The following is a 26076-nucleotide window of genomic DNA, read 5'->3' on the forward strand; positions in this document are numbered from 1 at the left end:
ATTAAGACATGCTTGGCAACCTTACCTGCAGTATAATTTTTTTGTTCATTTTTGCCTAACTGTGTTCCACTTTACTTTATTTGAAGGAACAGTCTAGTTGCAAAAAAATTGCTATGCATTGAAGATAATTATATGATGATTTGATTTGCATTACAGTTATCAGTCCATGTTTGAACCAAATTTCAGAGCAGCTTAAATTCTGGTAGCAACAAACGTTCTGAAATTTTTGTAGGATATCTTTCTAGTAATTTTGCTACTTTCTTGGTTCACTTCACATTGATGTTCACTTCACGTTCTGAAATTTTTGTAGGATATCTTTCTAGTAATTCCACGGGTGAGTTTTATATTGAAGCATGAGAATGGTGTTCGGCAGGTATGTCTGCATCTGTACAGCATAATTATAGTTGATGTTGAGATTATAGCTAGTTTCAGTAGTGCTTGCTGTTCACTTAGCTTCCTCCCTGCATGCATCTCTTTAACTAAAGAAACTATAAATCTGATATATGATTTTTTTTCAAATATTAAATATTGACTTTTCAAAATACAAGAGATATCTGACAGCTCTGCTCTTGTGTGAAGTATCCATGCTGCGTATATGACATCTTTATTTTTAAATCGTAGGCAATGCTGCATCTTGATTTTTTTCATCGATTCATTTACTGATAGTATTTGGTATAAACGTCTCTCAACCGATTCATTCGCTGATAGATTGATTAGCATGATGGCCAGTTCAGCACTAGCTTCATTGTAATCTCCCGTCAGATTAGCTGTACTGACAAACATTTCTTCAATTTGTTTTGTTTTTCTATGCAATTCATAGATATGAAACATATGATTCAGAAATAATTGTGCCCTTTCATTTTGACAGAGCTATTTTTTCCCACAAAATCCTTAGCTCACTTTGATGATAACTAAAATGAGTTTATCTGTTGCAGGGTGCTGCTGATGTCCTCTTAACTTTTGCAAACATTCATTCTATTGTGTTAGCCTAACCCTTTACCTCAGCCGCACTGATCCTCTGATCAGTGAGCACAAGCACACACGCACACTTTGTTGCTGCAGGTGGAAGATGAACAAGGTGAACGAGAAAAGAAGAGAAGCACACGAGAAGTGGAGCTGCATAATCCCCAGAGCTGCAGCTGCCCTTTTTTTATACATCACCAGTCCAAGAGAGCATTTAGGAGGTATGGAAGCCTACTACTACTATCACTACTCTCTACTGTTGTCATGCTGCAGCTTGTTGCTACAACTACTATCATAACTAGCTACTGCTAGTTATGAGATGAGCTTCTTGGTAGTACAATAATACAATTGCATTGCATATTCAGTAACTAAGCACTTATCTTTTGCAAGTCTGGTAGTTTAATTTTATTTTTATCTTGAGTAGCTGCTCGTGCTTGTCATCGAGCACAGAAGATGTTAGATTGTTTATTTGTATGACTAGCACTGAAGCTGTTAAGTTGTTTATTTGTATGACAAATCAGCAATTCTTCCATATTGAGTGAATGTCAATGCATAAATATGTACAAACTATAATACCCTTTTGTTTTGCAAAAACTAATTTCTTGTATCCGAGTAACTTTGCTTGGCTTCTCTATTTTTCCTTTTCAGAAAGATTAAGTTCTTTGCATGCTTGCAATTTTCAGGGAGAGAAGTACAAAGATCAAGAACAAATGCATCGAATTTGTTTGAGTGCCTCTACAGGAAAAAGAGAAATGATGCACGTTATGTACATATTGCCATTGCATATTAGCTTTCAAATATAGCTTATTGCAATTCTGGATGAAATTTTTTTATGTGATTTAATGTTGTATGTGATTAAATGCTCGATCAAAATTTATTTATGTGATGAGATGTTAATTTCTTATTGATATATCTTGGGTTGGGCTGAAATGATCATGCAGTTATGGGCTGTGTAAATGAGGCCCAAATGGGCTGTGTAAATGAGGCCCAAATTGGCTCACGTGCTTGCTGCCACATCACTGTCCATGTCAGCATCCATGTGGTACCATGTCATCACCACTTTCCACGTCACTGCTACGTCATCGATCATGTCAAATTACACGTCATCATTGCTATCCACGTCATCGTCATGTCAGCAGCCACGTCATCTTCCATGTCATCATTGTGTGACATGGCAATTGAATCTGTGACGAAAATTATACTGTTCGTGACGTTAATTTTCGTCATAGAAAACGGGCTTGGGTTGGGCTTCGGGGGCCCGGGGACATTCCATGACGGTTTTAAAACGTCATGGATCAAGCAATCTATGACGAAAATTTAAGGAACGTCACGAGGTGTGATCTATGACGCTCAATACATGACGTTATTTGAGATCGTCATAGATACTATTTTATGACGGTTTTTCAGTGATCTGTGACGAAATTCAATCGTCATGGATCAACAGATTTTTTGTAGTGATTCTTGGATTTGATCATTATCGGTTTCTTTGCTCATGCCAAGCCTTTGCTTACATAGCCTCTAGAAACACGCCTTTCGATCCCATCCATTTATCCTCAAGAGCCCTCTTGATCTCACATTGATTTTGCCATTACAATGAATATCATTTCTTTCATGCTTGCTTGATCATCAACTATCTCATATATTTCTTATGACAAGTTTCTCCAATTGTGAGACTATGCCTAAGCATACACCTTTGTCTCATTCATAATACATTGGCTTGTCATTTTGAATTCCACTTACATCAACAAGCTTCATTTGGATATACGAATAAATTCTTTATCGTTGATACATATCCCAATTTCTATGGTAGTTGTTGCTTGTTAATATTCTCATACTAGAATATGTCATTCATCTTGTCATATGAGCATATGTTTTGAATCTTGATTCATTTCATCACATAGATTACAATTATGATAATCAATTCCTGCTCATATACTCAACAAGATAGTTAGTCCTTTAATCGTGGTGTCAATCAATCCACCAAAACACACTAGGGGCCGAGATGCACTTTCAAGAATTATATTAGAATTAACAACATTGACTACTTATTTCACAAAATACATGCCACCGAAATGTTAGTTTTATTAACACATAAAACAAAATACAGATTCACTAATCTTTGGACGCACTTCGAGTGATGGGAAGATTAGTCAGTACAGATTGTACTGAACCAAGTAGTTTTGACGCTGAGAATGAATCTATAATACCACCATCGTATCAAGTAAAAAAATAGGACAACTCAGTTGTGAAAACTATAAAACTACGTATATAAACGTAATTACCTTCATCATTCAAGTCTATAGAACGAATATTATTATTAGGAGGCTGAGACAAATGCTTTTTAGATATCTTTTCCTTCTTTGCTTCCGCAGACATGTTAGCATATCTCTTCCTGTCCCTCTCCCTTTTCAATTCTTCTGGCGTCTTCTCATAAACATCTACACCTTTATCTGCATTATTATAGGCAGAATTCATTAGTAGATACCACGCAGAAAATAACAACATAATTTTGGTTACTTAATACTAACCTGCGCTAAGGGCACCAGAGTTTAAGATGGTCCTGACAGAATCTGAATTCCTACAAATGAACGCTCTGGCTTCATTACGATGAAGCCATTCTGACTCGGAGACATCCAAAGATTTTGGTATAAATGCACGAGTCGCGCCATCAATGATCTCTATTAAAAATTAGAGAGTTTTATAAATTATAAAACAAAAAAAAATGTGCGTTCAAAATCGTAACAAGGCCATCTGATATACGATGTTACCTGATGTTTCGTTGGACGGTAGCATGGCCACCACCGGTGTAGCAAGCGTGTCACCTTCATCCACACGTAACAAAGGTGAGCAAATTAAGTATTTCAATTATGCGTGTTTAAAAGTTTTGGCGGTGGAGACAATACCACAATTAGTAACGAGCGTATGAATTTCTGGTGCAGCACTCCCATTTCTTTTTAGTGCGTAAGCCTCCCTTCTCTTTGCATTCCTTTGTGCTTTCTGCTCGGCAGTTAATTTTGCATAACTGTCTCTGGCTTTCTGACGTTTTGTTTCCAATGCAGCAACAACTGTATCATATAATAAATTGAGGATAAATTCTGAATTACTACCACTGAACCATCCATCATGAATACAATGAAGCCAACCTGACTCGGAGATGTCCACAGATGTTGGTATAAATGCAGGAGTAGCGCCACCAATGATTTCTATTCAAAATCAAAGAGATTTATAAAACCAAAAATTTACTTTCAAAATCGTAACAGCTAATCTTATCGATGTTACCTGATGCTTCGTTGGACAGAAGCGCGGCCACCACTGGTGTAGCAAACGTGTCCCCTTCATCTATATGTAATAAACGTGAGAAAACTAAATAAATAAAATATGTGTGTTTAATTTTTTGGTACCCGAGACAGTACCAGCATTAGCAACGAGCGCTGGAGCACGGCTCGCATTTTTTTTAGTGTGTAAGCCTCCCTTCTCTTTGCATTAATCCGTTGTGCTTTCTGCTCATCAGTTAACTTTGCATAATTGTCTCTGGCCTTTTGACGTTTTGCTTCCAACGCAGCAAGAACTGTGTCATATAATAAAATCCGAAAACTAACTTGCATCATAAACAATGAGTGCATATACAATTTTAGCAGCAAACAGATACACTTGGATTTTACCGTGATCATGATCGTCAGGCAGCGCCGTGTCTGTTTGCGATTTGGGTCTTTTCAACCCTCTACGGCCAGCAGCGGGTTGATTGGTGATATCACACAAGGGTTCCCGATGGTCCATGATCACCTGAAATTGCATACTACGATCTGAATCTGGGGCTAAAAGATAGTTGCAAAAGACCAAACTAAAGATCAAAGACACCATTACGGCTGGATGCCCAACACCATATAGTGAATTACATATATATATACACACACACACACACACACACACACACACACACACACACACACATGGACTAAATTGCAATAGCTCCGGCTTCTCCAACGATGGTGGCCGGCATCACTGTTAGCTCGAAATCGCCGGCGATTTAGGGCAAGTTAGGATCAGCAGAGCAGGCAATGGATAGGGGTGGTCGTTAGGGTTCCATTTTTCTACGTACCTCCCAGAATCAGCAACGCCCCGCGCGGCCGCACGGCCACATGGACTAAATTGCAATAGCTCCAACTTCTCCAACGATGGTGGCCGGCGTCACTGTTAGCTCGAAATCGCCGGTGATTTAGGGCAAGTTAGGATCAGCGGAGTAGGGCAATGGATAGAGGTGGTTGTTAGGGTTCCATTTTACTACGTACCTCCCGGAATCAGCGACGCCCGCCGCGGCCGCACGGCGATCTGCAGATGTCGCGTCACTGTTTGCTCGAAATCGCCGGTGATTTAGGCCAAGTTAGGATCAGCGGAGTAGGGCAATGGATAGAGGTGGTCGTTAGGGTTCCATTTTACTACGTACCTCCCGGAATCAGCGACGCCCCGCGCAGCCGCACGGCGATCTGCACGCTACGCCTATCGACTTGCGCTGCTTGGAGCCACGCCTCGCCACGCCTGGCGACGTGAGCTGCTTGGAGGGTTGGCGACGTGCGCGGCGATGCTGTTGGGCAGGAGTCGGGCAGGGAGGGTTCGGCGGTGCTGTGCTAATGGCGAGGAAATTGGGAAGGAGAAGACGCCGAGATCATGGCGACAAATTTGGGAAGGAGAGGTGGGACGCGTAATCCATGGGGTGGGTATCGCGGGCGGGTATGCGGAGGCGCCCGGTGAAAAAAGATGGCGACAATTGGCGGAATCGTTTCAGAACGCCAGGTTGCCAGGCTTTGTGGGTCTGCTTCGTCTGTTTTGGTCTGCCGCTATACCAAGGGCCTGACATGTGGGATCGCCTGTGAGAGGTACAGAGTAATTTTTTTGGTCTATGCTAATTTCAATTGTTTAGGTTCTTTATAGTATAGATATAAAAAAATTAAAAAAACAATATGATTTTTAATCACAATTGCTATAGTAATTTGGGGTAACAAAATCATTTCTTAGGATGGGGTAACGCGTCTGAAATTTTTTAAAAGGACAGTCTTTTTTTTTACGGAGGGAGTGTGCTTAAACGAGGAGTAACACGCTCTCTTGAAATCATCGCATTTGTTCCGATTCATGTTTTACTTGTTGCATGCTTGAATGTACATGTATTTCGTTCTCCAATATTGTAGTACGACGCATTTGTAGCGTTACATGCTGAGTTAAAGACATCCTAAGCCTATCTTCAAGATAGAACTCCATCTCTTGACTGTAGCTATAGATAGCCCCAGCAGCACATTGTACCCAGCTCAACATCTTGAAGATGCTATCTCGAAGACGGAACAGAAACTGACGTGAGGTCTAAGCTCTCTCTATATAACTTCTCTTACCATGTGAACCTGCCATCGGCATCCAACAATACCATGCCATCAACTGTATGTCATGTATATGGAGATGAAACACGCTATCAGTCTTGCTATCGTCACCGCACTACTACTCATGCATCATGACCCCACTCTCACAGTCGCCACCGTTGCCCACCACACAATAACGCGGCCAACGCTAGCCTGGCCGGTTTTAGCCTCCAGCTGGTGGCCGCCGCCGATCATGGGGGCCTCGACCACACCGTCCGCCGGGGCAGCGACGGCTTCCTGCATCTGCAGAGCCGCCTCCGCACCGACCTTCCGCCGCGCCCACCATCAGGCGCCACGAACTCCTCGGCGGCGAACGTCACCACCACCCTACGCGCCCCGGAGATGTACGCCCCGCTACGCCTGCCGAGGGCCTTGGTCGTCGGCGTCGGTACCGGCAACGGGCGACAGGACTACCTCTTCAAGGTCGTCGACACCTCGAGCAACCTGATCTGGATGAAGTGCAAGGGGTGCGACCCGCACTCCCCGCAGCGCCACCGGCTCTTCGACAAGACGGCCTCGCCGACGTTCCGCCTCGTCCCGGGCACCGACCCGTTCTGGCAGCCGCCGTACTGGTCCGAGTTCAACGGGCAAGCGTGCGCGTTCCGCGTCGACGGCCCGAGGGGCATGTCGGTCGAGGGCTACCTCGGCACCGACCAGCTGACCTACGAGGGGGCGGTGCACCAGAACGTGCCCTTCGGCTGCGCCCACAGCGCCCATCATTTCCAGAACGACGGGTCATCGGCGCGACGGCCGTGGCTCGCGGGCTGACGCGGTTCTCGTACTGCCTCTTCCATGGCGGCGGCGACGCGAACCGCCGCCGCCAGGGCTTCCTCCGATTCGGCACCGACGTCCCGCGCAACCCGCGCTACAGAACCACCAAGATCCTGCCGGCGCTCGGCGCCCGGAACGAGTCGTCGGGGCACTACGTTCGCCTCGTCGGCGTCAGCCTCGGCGCCCGCAGGCTCGACGGGATCCGACCGGAGATGTTCGCCCGCCGCGACGACGGGCAAGGCGGGTGCGTGATCGACCTCGTCACGCCGCTGACGGTGATGGCCCGGGAGGCGTACGACGTCGTCGAAGCGGCCGTGTGGTCGGACCTTGCGCACTACGGGGCGGAGCGGGTGGAGCTCTCCGGCTACGGCCTCTGCGTCCGAGCATCGTCCGAGGCGATGAAGGGGCGCCTCCCGTCGCTGTCGCTTCACTTTCCCGAGGAGGAGGCGGCGCTGGTGGTCTCGCCGGAGCAGCTGTTCCTGATGGCGGATGACGAGGAGCAGGGGCGGATCGCGTGCCTTGCCATGAAGCCGGGACGCCGAACCGTCATCGGCGCATTGCAGCAGGTGGATACGCGGTTCGTCTTCGACCTCAAGGACTCCAAGCTTTCCTTTGCATCGGAGTTGTGCATCCAGGACACCGTCCAAGACGTTTAGATGATCCACCGATGCTGTTCGGATTCCTCTTGAAATAAAATCAGACGAACTAATCTTAGGAACTGCTTGGTGCATAGTATGCCTAGTATGAAATAAGAAATGATGCAGTCAGATGTTCTCGTCGTCACAAACAATTTTTTTTATGGATTCATGGACGTAAGCGTTTTAATTTTTCTGACAGCAAAGATAAATAAAAACGTGTTTTACATTGGAAACCCTTCAAAAAAAACGTTTTAGACTGAAAGAAAATAAAATCCCTATCTTCCACGTCGTCACAGAAAACTAGTCAGCCCGCGAGCCCCCCATGGCCCATATGGCCATATGACGAACAAGGCCCAATTAATAAAAGGACACAGAGAAGGCCCAATATTGCGGCCCAGAAACCTAACAAATCCATATGCCGAGGCCCATCAGTCGGGCTAAATTCTCCTCCTCGGTCCATCCAACCCAACCATTTCGGCTAATTCGCCTCTCTCTCATACTCCCCACTTTCCAACTTGCCGACCCAAACGCCCAGGACAGACAACTCGCCTCTCCGATCCCGCACGCCACCACAGCCGCCGCCGCCGCCGCATCGCCACCGGCACGGTAGCCATGTCCAACCCCGGCTCGTCCCCGACCTCCGCCTCCGCCCACCACGACCACGCGCACACCCCGCTCTGCCGCCCCTGCGGCGCAACCACCACGGCTCCGACCCCGGCCCCCTGGTCGGGGACCTCCGACTCCCCGCCGCCTGCGTACCGCCCGATCCGCCTCCCGGCCATCAACGCGCCCACCAACACCGCCTCCATCGCCCTCTCCCCAGTCCCGCAGCCCCTGCCCGTGCCCCCGGCCGCGCCGCCCCACGCCTTCCAGACCCCCACCAAGCGGATCGCCTCCCCCGACGACATCGCCCGCTTCCACGCCTCCCTCCACGGCCGCCACTTCCTCGGCTTCGTCGCCGCGCTATCCGCCTCCGTCCACGGCCGTAAGCTCTCGGACCCGCTCCCGGCTCCCCCGTCCGCCGCCGTCTCCGCGCTCCTCGACCTCATCTCCGCCCTCACGGCACTCGTCGCGTCCGCCCCGCCGCTCCCGCACAACTCTCGCTACGGGAACCCGGCTTTTCGCCTCTGGCACGAGAAGCTCACCGACTCCGCCAGCGACCTCATCGCGCGGATCACGTCCACCGCCGCGTCCCCCGCTGACCTCGCCGGCGCCGAGGTCGAGCTCGCGCCGTACCTTCTCGACTCCTTCGGCAACGCCACCCGCATCGACTACGGGACGGGGCACGAGACCAACTTCGCCGCCTTCCTCTACTGCCTCGCCAGGCTCGGGCTCATCACCGAGCCCGACTACCCTGCCGTCGTGCTGCGCGTCTTCGCAGCCTACCTCAGCTTTATGCGTACGCTGCAGGACACGTACCAGCTGGAGCCTGCGGGCTCCCATGGCGTGTGGGGCCTTGATGATTTCCACTTTTTGCCCTTCATATTTGGGGCTGCGCAGCTTATCGATCACAAGTACATGAAACCCAAGTCGATTCACAACCCGGATATATTGGAGAACTTCTCCAAGGAGTATATGTACCTGGCATGTGTCGCGTATGTGAAGAAGATAAAGAAGGGGCCCTTCGCAGAGCATTCACCGATGTTGGATGATATCAGTGGTGTGCCCAATTGGAAGAAGGTAAATAGTGGGCTGCTCAAGATGTACAAGGCCGAGGTGCTTGAGAAAGTGCCGATCATGCAGCATTTCCTCTTTGGTTCGCTAATCAAATGGTATGAGTCATAGCACTATTTTTTTCTTGTATTTGGTTCGCATGAATTGATCTTGTAGTTCCAATTTAAAACAAGAGCCCACTGCAGGGAGTGGCTGAGAAACATGCTGAATTGTGCAGTGACTAATTCAGTTTTGTTTCTAGACTAGTTTTGGCATATGAGTCATGAAATATGACTGATAACCATCTGAGAAAGGAAAATGGGTGTCACCTTTATCAATTGGAACCTCTGGCTACAGTAATTCTAGGAAAGAAATTATAATGCAGATTGCTTGTTTTCTTTGCATTTATCTGGCATTGCATCGTTGGAATTAGGAAAAATTCTATGGTGATCCTTATCCTGTTTTGCCTGATAGGCTAACTCTAATGATTTGCAGACCCATGGTCAAATAGTTGTGTTTTCAGATGTTCGTATGATAAATGCTGTCTGAGGGAGATGGCCCAAAATGGTCGCCTACTTGCTTTTACCTTAGTTTTCCAAACCCATCTCTTTCTCATTTCCATGGTATCTCTAATCATTGTTGTAGAATTCCCTATGTTGGAAAGATATCCCAAAATTAATGTTACTGATAACCGGTTGACTAGTGTTAAGTGCCAGTTAGAAGATTAGAAGAGCAGACCTGTTCAGACCAAAGTAAGGTTATGTACAGAAAAGTTGCCATTAAACAGTATTTGGATAAAATACTTGAAGGTCGTTATGGATGTAAGCAGAAATAGTGAGATTGAATTGAATTCATATGATTTACTGGAATATATTTATCTGTCCCTAGCATGAACAGATGATATGCTTCAAGATATTTGTGGAATGTTGTGATGCTAAATCAACTAACATAGCATAGTATTGAATCATTGAATAGTTCTTTCGAGTCCTTGGTGAGATCCTGGATTTCCCTAGCTAGTAGGTCACCCACTATGTTTAATAAGAGTTCAAATGCCCAAAATCGTCATATTTGCTTTAGGCTATTCCTGCAAAAACCATCTACATTCTGTCTATTAGTTGATGCTTAAATTGATAGGAATTTGTCTAGCATGTTTCCTTGTTCTTTATGCCGATGTGCTACATTTTTCCTTCATATTAAAAAAAAAACTTGACCGGCGGGGCAAAGACCATCCCCATGACATTGTACTAAGAAGAAATGTCAGCCAAGCCGGCCAAGAAAACCCCCGAACCCTGGCTTCACCCTATAGGGTCACACCGTAACTTGGACCAAGACAACCCCCTAACCGGCTTCATATTGTTTCTGAAACATGAACTAAAAATCAGTGTACTATGTTATCGTTATTTTTATTTCAATATTTTTTATTTACTCTGTGTGCTCTTAGCTTTCTAGTATTCTGTTGTCTTGATCACTTGTATGATGTTGTCCTTCTGTACCATTACACATTTTGGTTCAGAGAATGGGATAATGTACCACTGCCCCATTCTGCACGGTTCAGCTTTGTTTTAAGTTGTGGATCCAAAGTATGTACATGAATCCAGTTTGAAAAGTTTGAGTCTACTCTAAACACTCTTTACCCAGTTTTCCAGCATGCTACATTGCCCACGTTACAGAAGCATCATAGATTTTGTTGTTTTATCCTTGACCAGCAAAGTCTGAAGCAGCATCTGTTTAATGCAATGGAGAAAATAGCCAAGGGTATGTGCTTAGTTTCATAGGAAAAACGCAGTTGCATAGTTACACAAGAACAGTACCTTCAAAACTTTTCCCTGGGTTTTACACTGCTCTAACTCGAAAAGAGGAGTTCAGGGGATTTAGCTCAACTTTGGGGTTAAATCTATAAATCCAACAAGGTTTTCTTTCATTCAAAACACCCTTAAGTGCAATAAATCAGTTTGCAACATATCCCCCATTGCTTGGGTTATAGCAGCCGATACACGTTATTTCATCTGTTGCTACTAAATGAAACCATGGTTAGCGATGCATGATAGTGTTGATACAGACCTTGGTGCTTACTGTTGCCTGCACTTTTCGTCACAGACCAGCTGATGAATTCTGTGCTCCATTTTTTCAGGGAGGATTAATTCCATCTAAAGAAGCTCACCATGATCTGTGAGAACTCCTGTGTGATGCGAGGACTGGTTGTACAGTAATGCTGCTCAGATTGTGTAGAAGAAAGACCTATAGAGGATCATTTTCCGTCTAGAGGAATGAGTTCTCTGTATGTTTGCAGCGTGCCATCACACTGCTATTATCGCTCTTCAATTTCTGGGGGCTTGCCCCCTCCTGCTCAGCTTGCATTACTTGTAGCTGCTGAATAAACACCTTGTATTGAGGCTTTTGATGTAGTCATGTAGATGGGAGAGATGGCTAGAGCAGTGAAGCATTTTTTTTTTTGTATAAGAATCAGTATTGCTTGTAGCCTGAAGGTGCTGCCGCTTGTAGTGGGTTTGCCTGTGACTTACCTTGAATGCTGTTGTCTTCCGTCGACCTTGCTGAATTCCTAATCCTTGGCACCTCCATGATCTCATAGAGGCTGTTCGGCTGGTAGAATGAATAGTGTTCGGCTGGTACAATGAATAGTATTATGTGAGAGGAAATAAGTCGAGACAAGTCGAGAACGAACAGCTCTATAAACGTTTACTTTAACGAGTCGAAGAAAAAGAAAAATCCAATGCATGGCATTTTACCATTTTGAAATTTGTCACGAATAGCTTCGCATTAATATTGAGGATCCTCAATTCCTCATTTTGGAATAAAATGAAAAAAAAACATGGCTATTGCACATTTTGTGACTAGGAGAAACCCTGTTTTTTCTCTCTCGAAAAGTTGGAAAAACCCCAGCTTGTCCAAACTCAAAACCAGCCCGAAACTGATACTACCAAACGAACAAACCGCCACCGGCGCCGCCGTCTACCTCAACTGCGGCAACCTTCTCCTACTACCTTGCCGCGGCCCTGCTTCCCGCACGACCTCAACACCGGCAGGATGCGATAGACCCGTGGGTGTCGAATAACGCGCACCGCAATGACCCTTGTCAATGGCCAGAAATCCGCCGCCGCGCTCTACTCCTCCCTGCTCCAGAGCTGCATCGGCTCCAACGCCTTCCGGCAAGGCAAGTCCGTGCACCACCGGACAGTCATCGCGCCCTCCGCCTCGCTGCCGGACCTCCACCTAAGCACCAAGCTCGTCATCTTCTACTCCCACTTCGGCGACGTCGCGGCCACCCGCAGGGTGTTCGACGGGATGCCGCACCGGAGCGTGGTGTCCTGGACGGCCATGGTCTCCGCGTACGCCAAGAACGGGCGGCCCCGGGAGGCGCTGGAGCTGTTCGCGCTCATGGTGCGGTCCGGCACCCGGCCAAACCAGTTCACGTTCGGAAGCGCTGCAAGCGCGTGCGCGGGCGCCCGGTGCGCGCGGAGCGGGGAGCAGGTGCACGCATGTGCAGCCAAAGGGAGATTCGCGGGGGACATGTTCGTGCAGAGTGCGCTCATGGACATGCACCTGCGGTGCGGGTCGGTGGCGGATGCGAGTCAGCTGTTTGCGGAGATGGAGAGGAAGGACGTGGTGTCTTGGAATGCCCTCATCAGGGGGTTTGTGGAGCGCAGTCAGTACAGTGATGCACTTGGATTGTTTTCGTCAATGCTGAGAGATGGTATGTTAAACATCTTGCTATTCACTAATGAATAGTTTTGCTTATCTTATGCACCTCACATTATATCTAGTTCCATACTTCCATAGTTCTACTGAAAAAGAAAAGGTGATACACTAATATTAACAAAGTGCTGGAAATGGAACATTTCTTCTCTCGTTCAAGTAGACTAAATGAAATAACTGATACTGCTAAGTGCTGCCCCTCGTGGCCTGTGTTGTAAAGGAAACTACTCTTTTTTCTTCTTAATGCAATGATAGGCAGCTCTCCTGCGTATTCTCGAAAAAAAATACTGCTAAGTGCTAAATGGCACATTTCTTTGTGGGAACATTGGTGCCTAGATGTATGTTAATTGTTTTCAATGGCTCCTCGCTAATCTCTTCAGTCCACTTTAATTTCTTTATCGTGTATATTCATACTAAGAGGATTATCCGGAATCATGCATGAATTGGGCTAAGCTAAAAAAAAACTATTTCAAAAACTAGTCAATTCAATGATGACCTTCCATGGATTCACCTATATAGGCTGCGGCTAACGTTGCAAAAATAAGAGCTTGAATACCGCTTGTAAATAATCCAAGAAGCATGACCGGTATAGGGACTACTAAGGGGACTAAAGAAACAAGAACAACGACTAATTCATCAGCCAATATATTTCCAAAAAGTCAAAAACTAAACGATAATGGTTTTGTGAAATCTTCTAGGATATTAATGGGTTTCATTCGATAATTTGATACCCTTTTGTTTGGATTTCCATTGCCAATCACTCACATCAATAATTTGACAGCAATGCTGCCTGACCATTTCACATTTGGAAGTGCTTTAAAGGCTTGTGGAGCAGTGAGTGTGCTCTCCAACGTGAAGCTAATACACACTTGCATCATCAAGCTGGGTTATCCAGATGACAAGATTGTTACTGCATCACTTATTGATTCTTATGCAAAATGTCGGAGTTTGAGCAGTGCAAGGGTGATATATGACTCCATGTGTGAACCAGACCTCGTTTCATCTACTGCACTGATCAGTGGGTACTCTATGGATAAAAACCACAGCGAAGATGCAATAAAGCTCTTCTGTAAGATTCACCGTAAGGGTTTAAGAATCGATGGTGTTCTGTTAAGTTCTTTGCTTGCGATTTGTGCTAATACAGCATCAATAAAATTTGGGACACAAGTTCATGCTTATATGTGCAAGAAGCAACATATGGGTGATGCAGCATTGGACAATGCTCTAGTTGACATGTACGCGAAAACTGGAGAATTTGCAGATGCTAGGCGTGCTTTTGATGAAATGCCCCACCGAAATGTGATTTCTTGGACTTCACTTATTACTGCCTGTGGGAAAAATGGTTTAGGAGAAGATGCTGTGACCCTTTTTGACAGGATGGCGGAGGATGGTGTAAAGCCAAATGATGTGACATTCCTTGCTCTTCTGTCTGCTTGTAGTCACTCTGGTCTTATGAACAAAGGTATAGAGTATTTCACTTCCATGATGAGCAAGTATGGTATCAATCCAAGAGCGGAGCATTATAGCTCTGCTATTGACCTTCTTGCTCGTGGAGGTCAGTTGGAAGATGCATGGAAGCTTGTTCAGAAGATGAACGCTGAACCCAGCTCATCAATGTATGGTGCAATGCTTGGAGCTTGTAAAATACATGGAAATGTGCCTCTTGGAGAAACTGCAGCCAAGAATCTTTTCAGTATAGATCCTAAGAGCTCTGTAAATTATGCTGTTCTTGCGAATATGTATGCAGAGTCATGTCTATGGGAAAATGCTCAGAGGACCAGAAAATTATTGGCCGAAACATCCAGTGGAAAAGAAGTTGGTTGCAGTGTCATATGAGAAGGTTATGATTGATGGAGACGAAATTTCCTAGGTGATGGTTATCTGTCTATTATAAATGCAAAAGACGATGCTGAAATCTGAATCCCCTTAATTGTTCAGGAGCCCAGGTGAACATGAGGCCATACATATTCGAGAAAAAAAGGACATGAGGCCATACACTCATGAGCATCCTCAACTTGCGGAACTCTGAACTTATGAATGCTTGCCATTTCAATTAAACAATAGGGAACTTGTGACTTATCAGCAGCCATCATATTGGTCAATGGTAAAGCACATTCTGTACTCCGTAGTAAAACTGCTGTTTAGTTTGTTTGTTATGCCGTGCCTGATGTTTACTTGTTTAGGTTCCTTTTGAATGCCTATATTGCAACAGTTGGTTTAGTTTGTGATTTGCATCTTTGAATCCTAAATCGTCTATTGTGTTCACAAACTTCTTTGTTATTCTGTCTAGTCTTACATCACTATGGACCCGTATTCCCTTTACTTTTTTTTTTGTCAAGTTATCTGCACCATAGGTTTCTATTACTCTTTGGAAACTATGAACAATTATTTGACCAAGAGCCATTCAGGACCTGCATTCTAGATCTGTAGTCTTCTGGAGTGATCAAGATTTTTTATTTAAATTCAAGAATGTTTACTGTTCAGGACTCATTTTTTTTTTGTAGGATATAAATACGCAGCTAGTAATCAGAGAGCTTTTACCTGCATTGGTAGTGTCATAACATAACTGTACTTTGCTGAACTGATTGTGCTATGCAGGGCCTGTGACGCTTTTATTCTGCTGAATGGCTCACCATGATCACCATCTGAAAAAGGAATCCACACCTAGCCTCAGCTTGTGAGACATCGGCAATTGGCACAATTGGCCATGTCAAGTGCAAGCTGGGTTGTTGTTTAGTGCTGACATCCTGGATGATATCCAGGATCTGGTGGCAGGGGAGGCTCTTTTCCTGGTAAGAACTAGCAGAACTAGCCATTAATCGTCGTTTGTTCTTTAAGTAAGAAAGGTTAATATTTTGGTGGAAAACAGGCACCAAATTAGCTGATTCAGGCTGACAATGGTGGTAAAGGTTTAAATTTCCTCAATTTACCAATACTGCCTCATGTTGCTTGCAGTGATGAGAGTTCAACTACTAGCAGAGTTCTTTCTGTTAGAGTATATTAGGCAACTCCAGATATGGTAGTTTAGGATTGATGTAATCCCGTGATAGCCTTCCTTATCTCTAGGGGAGGTGCCTTTCCCTCCAAGCCTTATACTCCTATATATACCGCCCAAGGGGCTCATTGCAATACAGTCGACCACATTATACGCATCCTACTTTCCTACATGGCATCAGACGCCTAGGTTACGAGATCCTAACCCTAGCCGCGCCGCCGCTTCCACAGCACCCGCGCGCCCCCGGGGAGATCGAGATTGATCTCCGCCGGGGGCAGCGCCCTCCTAGGATGCGCCGCGGATCCCTCTGATCCGGGCCGCCGTCGTCGTCAAGCACAGCAGAAGGAACTACCTCTTCCCTGGCCGCCCCATGGCGGCGCCGCTCGACGTCCCCGTCGGGTACCACATCGCCATGGGGGCGCCACTGGGCCTGCACGCCTCCGCGTCGTCGTCCCCCTCGGCTCCGCATCCGGATCCGCCCGCCCCTCCCGCGCATCAGGCCAGGCGCCCCGACTCCTACCAGCGCCGCCGCACCGCTGCCATGAGCGCGAGTGCGTGGCTGCGGAGGATCACCACGGGGACGCCAGGCCACTGCACCATCGGGGCCGGCGGGCCGCCGCACCGCCAATCGACGTCCACGCCGGGCCGCAGCGCTGCCGCCGCCCTCCACCACCGGTCCTCTCCAACGCGCCGCCGTGAGCCTGCTTCCCCTCCTCCCTCAACGCCACGCCGCCGTCCGCAAGGTCGCGGCTGCGGGGGCGGCTTCTGGGGGTCGTCGGGCTGCTGCGCGACCTGAGCAGAGGAGCTGCTCGGGCTGCTCCTGCCCCTTCCTTCCTTTGCCCTCTGGCCAACCGGCGGATGAGGATAAGGTTTGAGAGGGCATTACTTGGTGCACCCGAGATTGTACCCGCAGGTTAGTCTTGATGCTGCTGCTATTTTTTTTCCGATCTAAGATCGGTTTGCGTCGCCCTGCCGTTCGTCTCCGTTCATCATCGACACTCCCGAAGGACGAGGTTGTTGCTGCGCCCTCCAGGCTGCAGCAACGACGTTCGTGATCAAGCCACCCTATCGGTGTCGTCTCCTTTTCAGGCGGTGGCGCCACTCGCCGCCGGTCTTCGTCAAGCAAGCACACGATCCGCCTCCGCGCCTCCAGCCGTTCTCGCGCGGACATCGCCGCCGATGTTCCTGAAGGAAGACGTCGTCGCCACCCCTAATCTGAGCGCGACACTTGCTGCAACCTGCGCCGTCGCCACCCCTGTCCTGAGCGTGACCTAAGTCGCAAACCGCGCCGTCTACCTTCGTCATCCGCCGCACCGTCCTGCTGCTATCTTCGGCAAGAAGCTGTTGAGTTTGCGTACTCGAGCACCTCGACGACGCTTCGACCCGCGGCCCCTCCACGGCTTCGACCACGTCCACCTCGACCTCGGCTACTACGACACTAAAGGGCTATCATCTGCATGAGTCTCCAGTCAAAGCTTTCGCACCGGCGTTCCGACTGCAGGGAGATACATCTCCATTGTTCTCCAGTCTGACCGTTCGTGTTGCTACCGCTACAACTGCGGGGGGATGTTAGAGTATATTAGGCAACTCTAGATATGGTAGTTTAGGATTGATGTAATCCCGTGATAGCCTTCTTTATCTCTAGGGGAGGTACCTTACCCTCCAAGTCTTGTACTCCTATATATACCGACCAAGAGGCTCATTGCAATATAATCGATCACATTATACGCATCCTACTTTGCTACACTTTCTTGTCTTATGCAACAGAACAGAGAGCCTTGGTTTGCGCTGTTCTGTTCTAATTAAGCAGATGAACTGGATGACACCGGCGAAGGGGATAATTCCTCTCCCCACGAGGGCGTTATGGCGCTGCTCTGACCAGGCGGAGGTACCGGACGAGGACCAGACTGGTGAAGGCAGATGGCCAGATGCTGCCAACAGTTATCATTTTTTTTTTTTGCGGATACCATTCAGAACTTGTTCAGTATTCACACTGTGTAATTTTTATGAGCGCAATAGGATCTAGGGATTCAGCTTTATACATGGACTATTCTGCACGAACTAACTTCTCAATGTCCTTTAGCTACAAAAATGAAGGTTAAGAGTTGCAGTGCTACATCTCCCTCTTTGAACGAACTAAAGTGCATATCTAAAAAAGGATTGGTTATAGCTGAAGAGCATCACTCTCTGATTTAGTGCGGGTAAAAAAAATTGCGCCGTTGCCGGGGATCGAACCCAGGTCGTCCGCGTGACAGGCGAAAATACTCACCACTATACTACAACGATTTATTTGTTGGCTTATTGGTCGGGACAAATAACAACATCTTCATTTGGACGGACATACATAGCTGAACTCTGTTCTCTGGCTGACGCATACGAATCTCCGTGGCAGACACCTGGTAACCATCAGATTCGAAGAAATCTAGAGCTGACAACACCGTCGGTGCCATCTGCCGTGGAAGCACAGCAAGCGTCCGGTGTCCGGTGTGCCTTCGTGCTCCCATGTCGATTGTCGAACCAACTGCAGATTCTCATTCCCCGTCGGTATGTCAAACAAAACACCAACGGGATGCCATCGAAAACAAGTCGGCGACATGGGCAGCATGATCACCACCGTCGATCCCCCTCAACCGCAAGTAACCGCACGACAGGCGACAGCTCCACGTTCATCAAATCATCCCTGAAGACCAATAAAAATCGAGCAAATGAAGCGGCCAGAATGAGAGCTGCAACGCAAGCGGCGCAAAAAAGGCTCTGAACTCTTCGTGCAGGGACGCAGGAACAGGGAGGAGCGAGGAAGAAGACGACGGGACCCGGCGCAGGGCAATACAGCACCGACGCGAGCATGGGCCAGTCTCTGATGAAGCTCTTCTTCGACAACTCCTGCCATAAAGAGGTGAAGGTAACAAACACCACTCCTTTGCCATTGCCATTGCTGCAGACGACACCGTGATTAAGCTCTACTTGTGGCTCTGAATTCTTTCTCGGTTGTTTTTCTGTTCCTTCCCTTGTCCTGGTGCCAATGTAGGTTGTGATGCTCGGTCTGGACGCCGCCGGCAAGACGACGATCCTGTACCGGCTGCACGTCGGCGAAGTGTTGTCGACGGTGCCGACGATCGGTAGATTGCTGTAGCTAGATACCGGGAGCGACGCTGCGAGCATGGAGATTGGACAGGCGTTGCGAGTTGACGCAAATGTTGGTTGCTCGATCCCTGCAGGTTTCAACGTGGAGAAAGTGGAGCACAAGAACGTGGCCTTCACGGTCTGGGACGTGGGAGGGCAGGACAAGCTGCGGCCGCTCTGGAGGCAGTACCTGAGCAACTCGGACGCCTTGGTATCGTCTGAATTCAGAGCCTGCCATCAGTGCTGCCTGCTTGCGAACTCTGAACGAGACACGATGTGCCGTGCCGTGCTGAAGATTTTTCACCCCATTTGCGGTGCAGATATACGTGGTCGACTCGATGGACAGGGACCGGATTGGGGCGGCCAGGGAGGAGTTCCTGGCCATCGTCAAGGACCCGCTCATGCTCAACAGCGTCATCCTGGTGCCCGCCAACAAGTAGGACATGGTAACTGGCGATCCAATCCGACCTAACCGAGGCACAGAAGACAGAACACGTTGATAGCTATCCAGCTCTCATCTCTGAATCAGACTCTGAATTTCTTTTTCCCCTTTCTTCTTTCTGTTCTGCGCGCAGAAGGGGGCGATGAAACCGGCGGAAGTGGGGCAGCGGCTGGGCCTGTACGACCTCAGGAACCGGACGTCGCGCGTGGTGGGGGCCTGCGCGCTCACCGGCGAGGGCCTGCACGAGGGGCTCGGCTGGCTGGCGGCGACGCTCAAGGACGCGCACGCCTGGGGAAGCGCCGTCCGCTTCTAGCTCTTGGCTTTTTGCCAATAGCAGCTGCGTTGCCGTGCAGAGGATCGAATGCTGATTCGAACTGATTTTGCTCACTTGTGTTCCTGTTTAATTGACAGGAGAATTGCCCATTTTATCGAGCATATCTGCTATTTTTTCTAAAGGAAAAAAAGGGAATGATTTGGCTGCTCGTGTGATTGCAACTTTGCAAGATTGTCGGCAGGGGCCTGATTACATGGACGGCATCTAAGTCGGGTCTTTGTCTGGACTTTGGATAAACATATTTCCTCCCAATCCGTGTATGGATTGGAGAAAATGAACTAAATTTCCACCTCAATCCCTTCCAATACCTATGGATTGAAGGGGATTAATATATATATATATATATATATATATATATATATATATATATATTATATATATATATCAAAAAGGCCTCAGTGAGGAACGGTGACCAGGCACCCGAGGATTGGGTTCCTCGACAGCACCAGATTTAATTGAACAGAATATTTAGATGCGATAAAGTGAAGAAACAAAGCATCAGCCTAAAGACAATCATATTCCAAACATACACATTCATTTAAGCAAAGCACGCTATCGCAGCAACAGCAGCCCGGCAACATCACAATAGTACCTTCCGTGTAACCAAATCGTAATTGTTTTGCACAACCGTCACTGAAAGACAACAATACAGTACAGTACAAGCCTTAAGCATCGTCAATTCGAAAACATGTCTGGGAACATAAACCCGGGATGTTGTTACGCTATGAAATAACAGAAAGCGGGAATAAGGCCCAGCTTCCTCCTGAATCTGAACCGACTATGCTTCATGTGCTGACAACTCTATGGAGACCTGAGAATCAAAAATAAGGTCTGCGAGGGCGGCGGAATCTGGGGAATCTCCTGCATCAACAAAATAAACGGGGATGTTAGAAAAGGGAGGATCGAAATCAGTATCTTCTTGTTTCAGACAGTCTACATGCCATGAAGCTGAATAAACAGTTAACAACTCACCCATAGCCATAAGGACTATAACCATATGGCCTCATGTAGGGGTGGCCATGGTAGGGATTGAAACCTCGGCCGCGGGGCTGCTTCATCCCAGGAACATTAGTCCTCTTTGGTGCCACCTGATGAGAAAAAAAAGGTACTAACGTCAATATGCAAATGTCAATGGAGTAAAAAATGTAAATAGATTGTTAGCTGTGTACTTAGTGAAAGCAAGAAGCACCAAGATTCGCACCTTGAGTTGGCGGCCATGCAACTCTGACTCGTTCAGCTTAATAGCTTCCTGAACAGCTTCAACTTCAACAAATTCCACATAAGCAAAACCTTTAGGCTGCCCAAACTTGTCAGTCAGTATTGTCACTCTGTTGACAGTTCCGCAAGAATTGAAGTGCTGCTGTACTTCTTCTGGAGTGCATGCATAGTCAACCTGCACTTGTGATTGCACCCAAAGTGAGTGGATTTGTATTGCCAGTTCGCCACACTTCAATAATCAATCAGCTGAAGACAACCATGCAACTGAAATAAGACAACACTGAATCTAGATTTTTGCAGACATTAAATAATTCATGTGAAGCATCTACAAAGTCACTCATAACATTCTTACATTCATAAGTTGTCACTGTTCTAAACGAAAATAGTACATGAGTCACGAGTCAGCTATTCCAAAATATCATATGAGAGATGCTGCACCAGAACTAACTCAAAATTGTCCAGGTGTCACTTTGATTCTTGAAAATCATTCCTATAAACTCCATCTGGGTCAACCTACAGTTTGGTGACAAAAAGTGATGTTTATCCCTACCAAGTCCCAAAACTGATTAAATGATGCTCTAAGGTGGTTAGAAAGTTAGTTAACAAAATGAATCCCACATCGCCACTGCACAACAAACCAAATCGCAGACATCAAAATTGCTTATTAAATTTGAGGGCAACTATTTCAACTATACAGAACATCTACTTTGCATCAGCCAGCATATGGCTGAATGAATGAATGCAACTTGCCAGAAACATGTGCATAATGCTTTACCTCGAAAAGAAACATGTATTTATGCTATACCAGGAGATTCACTAATTACATAGTTGAAGGCCCTGAGAATGATAAACCTAGGCTGTACATGCATAATAAAACAAACTAAATTACAAACCCCCAGTTGCATATAGTCCACAAACATAATATCTAATGACAACAAAGACAAAAGAGTCCATTACTAGCACCAGTCCATAGTAAACACTTACCTATATGAATATCTTCCTAAAACATGATATTTTTTTATGAAACGAAATGGAGTGTGAGCTTTAGTGAGAGGTTTCTAGGATATAATTTGTCTATAATTTGTCAAACTATGAAACCTTCAATCAGGAGAAGTTCTCTTCAGGGACGCATGACATACAGACATCTATCGTGAAGCACTGGGGCTTTAGCTTAAGCTTATTATAATATGATTTGGCATCCTGCTACGTTTACTGTTTATACAATGCCATGTAGCCATGAAGACATGCCAAAAAAGACACAAAAATACGGTTGGGTTGTTGAGAAGAACAGTGTTCAGAGATCACACAAAGCAAACTAATGGATAGAAGTTGTCTTCTTTTAAAGATGGATTCAGAAGTGCCGAAAAGAATGTTTCAGTATGAAAGAGGAGAAAACACATACAAAATAGCAGAAGAAACATCAAGAGTAAAATCCCAACAGGCAAAATATCAATAGAAGCATACAATGATTACAGTATACTCAGCATAAATGTGAGGTCAAACTTACATGTCATGCCTATGAACCGTGCCAGTAAATGGCTAATGATATCACGCCACATCAGTACCAGGAATGTGCCTGACATGTTCTCTGCTGGCTACCTTGGGGGATAATTCCTAGTCTATGATATCATTTTTCCTCTCTATCTTTTCTTTTTTTCTATACTTTTTTCTTTACTTTTTTCAAATCATTTTTCTGATTTTCCCCATTTTTCTTTTCTTTTTTCAAGAATTTCTTTTTATTTTTCCTCTTTTTCTTCCCCCGATTAAGCTAACACTAGAACTTGTGCCGAGATTCAACCAGATGCCAAAACTTTGATTGAAAGGCTTGATGACAGCAGACTATCCTGCGACCATTGCCATTGCACAATCAATGCAACAGAGAAAAAAAGGAAATAGATAAAGATAAAGGAGACAAATTTATGATTTGTATCATTAACATACAGTAAGACAGACAGTCCTGTTGTTCAATGAAATGGAACTTTGCAGCAGGAACTAAAAATAATATAACCCTCACATCGAAATAAGACTTCTAATGGAGCCTGCCCACAGAGACATACTCTATACTGAAAGTGATTAAAAACAAATACAAAAACAAGAAAATCATTATTAAAACCCAAATATTATATTTTTAAATAGTCAGCACATGAATATCAATTTTATATCTTTATTTCGAAAAAACATATTCTGGTAACGAGGACCAAAACGTGAATCGTCAGAGATACGCAAAGCCATAGGTATAAAATATTGAATTGTACATTAGTCCTCTTAAATTATATAGAGGGAAGAGAGATAAAACTTACATTTCCAACGAATACTGACCGAGCATCCATCTCCTCTTTGTTTTCAGATGTGGTTGCATTAGGATCTACACCTACAGAAAAAGAACAATCATTGTCTGTGAGAACTAAGGAATTAATGTCTATATATTTATCTTATTACAAAATGCAACAAACAAATGCTAAGGGCCTGTTTGGGTAGGGGATGATTGGGATCCAAATACATAGGGTTACTAAATCCAAAAGTTTACGACCAATTGCACATATGTTCGTATTCCAAACATGCCCTTGTGTATGGACAAACTCCAAAGGTGCTAAAACAGAAAGCTGAGGTTATTGCAATGGAAAATAGAGGGGATACCAAATACAAAGTAATCTCGGAATTTCATCATCATGATGAGCCTTCTAGACCCTAAGTGACAAGGAGACCATGATAACAGAGTGGGGTTGACAAACATGATGGGAAACAGAGATGTATGTCACAATCACCCATCTCACACCGAGCCTATTAAACACAAAACTACCCAACCAATAATTTCACCTGGTAACATTATGTGCTCACATCCATGCAGAAACCAGAACAATCAACCTAAACAACAATCACATGGCTTCTAAAACAACCAGCAGATTCCCAAGTACTGATAATCAGATACAAGTTAATATCACAGCCCACCCTACTATAGATAAGCAGTAAAACCATGAAGCAACGAGAACGACCACACCACATCATAATACCATGTACAAGCAGCAATAAAACCGACCACAGTCCACACCATGTGTCCACGTCACATCACTTCTAACTCAACCTGCCAATTCCCAACTACTGATAAGGAGATACAAGTTAAGACAAATTTCCCAACCACCCTGCATTACTGCCATTGTCCGCACATCAACGAAAACAAGCAGCCCAGAGCATCAAATTGCTACCTAGTCCCAGTTGAACCAGCTAATTCGCAACTACAAACAAGTATATGCAAGGCAACAACCCTACTTCAGATGCGGATCTTGCCACTTCAAGAGGAAAAGTAGCGCACACGGGGAGGGAGGGGTCCCGAACCTTGCATCTCCTTGGCGACCTTGGCCTGCATCTCGCGGAGCGCGGCTGCCTCCTCTTCCATCTCCTTGAGGCGGCGCTTCATCTCGTCGAGCTCCTGCAGCTGCGCACGCGAGCACGGGTCAGCACAGCAGCTAGGGTTTGGGCGGCGGGGTCGAAAGGGTGCGGAGCGGGACCTTGGCGGCGTCGTCGCCGGCCCCGGACATGTCGACGTCCTCGCCGTCGACGGGGATCTCCTGGCCGTACACCTCGTGCTCCTCGTCCTCCATGGCCGTCCGCGCCGGCGTGCGAACTCGGCTGCTAGACGAGACCTCTTCTGATGCGGTCCGGTTCGCCCCAATCCGGTTTCAGGAGGGGGATGGATGGGACTATGGGAGGACTCGGTGGAGGCGGGGATTAGCCGATTAGGGAAAGAGTCGGGTCCTCGCGGGCTATATAGGCGCGGCGGGAGCGTGTCGGACCAAAGGATGGACATGGACTGGCTTGGCCTGCTGGGGTGTGGTTTGGGCTAAGTAGGCCCATCACGTTACTTTTCTCAATCTTTTTTTTTTGTGAGGGTTTCTTTTCTTCGGTGCCCCAGCCTAGCATTGTACTATAGATGTCCATTTGGGCTGCAGCCCGCAAGCCCGACACGAAGCACGAAATTTTGGCCTGGCCCAAACCCGGCACGGTTCTGTTGACACCAGATTTTGGCATGTGTCAAGGAGGCGTGTTGTGAAGGAGAAAGGGTTCTGCGTTGTCCGATCGGTAGATTTGGGAGGATGATCGTATGCCACGGTCAAAGATCTTGCTGACCGAAGGAGAAGGAGTTGACCAGATATTTTGGCTTCGGTTTAGCAAGGGTTATTTTATTTTTAGAAGTAGTTTTTATTTCTTAGAATAGAATCGTATTTTGCCGTAATCGGCTCGGATTGTGTTAGCGCGGGGTATAAATATGAGCCCTCGGACTATTGTAAAGATTGATACACATCTAAACAAACAAACTTTACTACTTGCAATTTACTTTCTCGTTGGCGACATCGCCATTCCTTTTTCTTTTCGGCGAGTTCTTTCGAGCTGATCAAGGACGTCTCACATTCGAGTGTCTTGATTTGCTGGTAAGTTTTTGTTTACCGAGTAAATCTGAGCTTTAGCTTCCGGGCGCATCGCTGTCGCTTCGTTCAGATCTATTTAAAATTTACCGAATTTATCTAAGCTTTGATCTAGGGCGCATTGCTGTTTTCTCGTTTAGATTAATTCACAAACTACCCGGCTTAGTGATCTGTTTAATCGGCTGTAAACTCCTTGTTTACCATGATAAACCCTGTAAAGCCGATTAGATTGAATCATAAGCTTAACTTTGATCAGATCCATACATTCGTGAGTTTGTACATTATTACTCGGCACGTGTCGGCTTTAGATCTAGCCGTCTAGCTGTTTATCGGCATCGGCAGCTCATTGCCGATCCCTTATAGATCGCTTTTATTACACGCTCATCATACCCGATCTTT

The 26076-nt window shown here is 46.3% G+C and overlaps 4 protein-coding genes, 1 long non-coding RNA gene and 1 other non-coding gene across 9 annotated transcripts; 4 read left to right on the top strand and 2 right to left on the bottom strand.

Moving 5' to 3' along the window:
- The first annotated feature begins 338 nt into the window (after positions 1 to 338).
- Positions 339 to 1867, top strand: LOC120670184. The gene is made up of 2 exons (XR_005673090.1): positions 339 to 373; positions 1647 to 1867. It is a non-coding gene; the product is annotated as an uncharacterized LOC120670184 (long non-coding RNA).
- A 4843-nt stretch (positions 1868 to 6710) lies between these two features.
- On the top strand, positions 6711 to 7795 carry LOC120669142 (aspartyl protease family protein 2-like). Its single transcript, XM_039948942.1, has 2 exons — positions 6711 to 6990; positions 7095 to 7795. Exons 1-2 carry the CDS (start codon positions 6711 to 6713, stop codon positions 7793 to 7795), a joined length of 981 nt encoding a protein of 326 aa, XP_039804876.1.
- A 489-nt stretch (positions 7796 to 8284) lies between these two features.
- Positions 8285 to 11987, top strand: LOC120670626 (serine/threonine-protein phosphatase 2A activator-like). Its single transcript, XM_039950769.1, has 2 exons — positions 8285 to 9549; positions 11562 to 11987. Exons 1-2 carry the CDS (start codon positions 8390 to 8392, stop codon positions 11569 to 11571), a joined length of 1170 nt encoding a protein of 389 aa, XP_039806703.1. The 5' UTR covers positions 8285 to 8389; the 3' UTR covers positions 11572 to 11987.
- Positions 11988 to 12334: 347 nt separating this feature from the next.
- LOC120670951 (ADP-ribosylation factor 1-like) lies at positions 12335 to 20183 on the top strand. 3 transcript variants are annotated; one of them, XM_039951143.1, is made up of 7 exons: positions 14980 to 15248; positions 15743 to 15936; positions 18532 to 19041; positions 19168 to 19258; positions 19358 to 19473; positions 19583 to 19708; positions 19838 to 20183. In XM_039951143.1, exons 3-6 carry the CDS (start codon positions 18985 to 18987, stop codon positions 19700 to 19702), a joined length of 384 nt encoding a protein of 127 aa, XP_039807077.1. In that variant the 5' UTR covers positions 14980 to 15248; positions 15743 to 15936; positions 18532 to 18984; the 3' UTR covers positions 19703 to 19708; positions 19838 to 20183. The 3 variants fall into 3 exon arrangements, with proteins under 3 accessions (XP_039807075.1, XP_039807076.1, XP_039807077.1); XM_039951142.1 differs by lacking the exons at positions 18532 to 19041; positions 19168 to 19258; positions 19358 to 19473; positions 19583 to 19708; positions 19838 to 20183 and adding an exon at positions 12349 to 13142 and having other exon boundaries at positions 13926 to 15014; positions 15083 to 15248; positions 15743 to 16183; XM_039951141.1 differs by lacking the exons at positions 18532 to 19041; positions 19168 to 19258; positions 19358 to 19473; positions 19583 to 19708; positions 19838 to 20183 and adding an exon at positions 12335 to 13142 and having other exon boundaries at positions 13926 to 15248; positions 15743 to 15786.
- TRNAD-GUC lies at positions 18354 to 18425 on the bottom strand. The gene has a single exon. It is a non-coding gene; the product is annotated as a tRNA-Asp (tRNA).
- Positions 20184 to 20554: 371 nt separating the features above from the next.
- Positions 20555 to 25010, bottom strand: LOC120669984 (polyadenylate-binding protein 2-like). 2 transcript variants are annotated; one of them, XM_039949930.1, is made up of 6 exons: positions 24763 to 25010; positions 24590 to 24689; positions 23557 to 23627; positions 21240 to 21431; positions 21011 to 21126; positions 20555 to 20899 (listed from the first exon to the last, which is right to left on the bottom strand). In XM_039949930.1, the coding sequence occupies exons 1-6, from the start codon at positions 24853 to 24855 to the stop codon at positions 20857 to 20859; spliced, it is 615 nt and encodes a 204-aa protein (XP_039805864.1). In that variant the 5' UTR covers positions 24856 to 25010; the 3' UTR covers positions 20555 to 20856. The 2 variants fall into 2 exon arrangements, with proteins under 2 accessions (XP_039805864.1, XP_039805865.1); XM_039949931.1 differs by having other exon boundaries at positions 24590 to 24683; positions 24763 to 24979.
- Between the last annotated feature and the right edge of the window lie 1066 nt (positions 25011 to 26076).

This window comes from Panicum virgatum, chromosome 4N (genome assembly GCF_016808335.1).
Source record: "Panicum virgatum strain AP13 chromosome 4N, P.virgatum_v5, whole genome shotgun sequence".
Classification (NCBI taxonomy): domain Eukaryota; kingdom Viridiplantae; phylum Streptophyta; class Magnoliopsida; order Poales; family Poaceae; genus Panicum; species Panicum virgatum.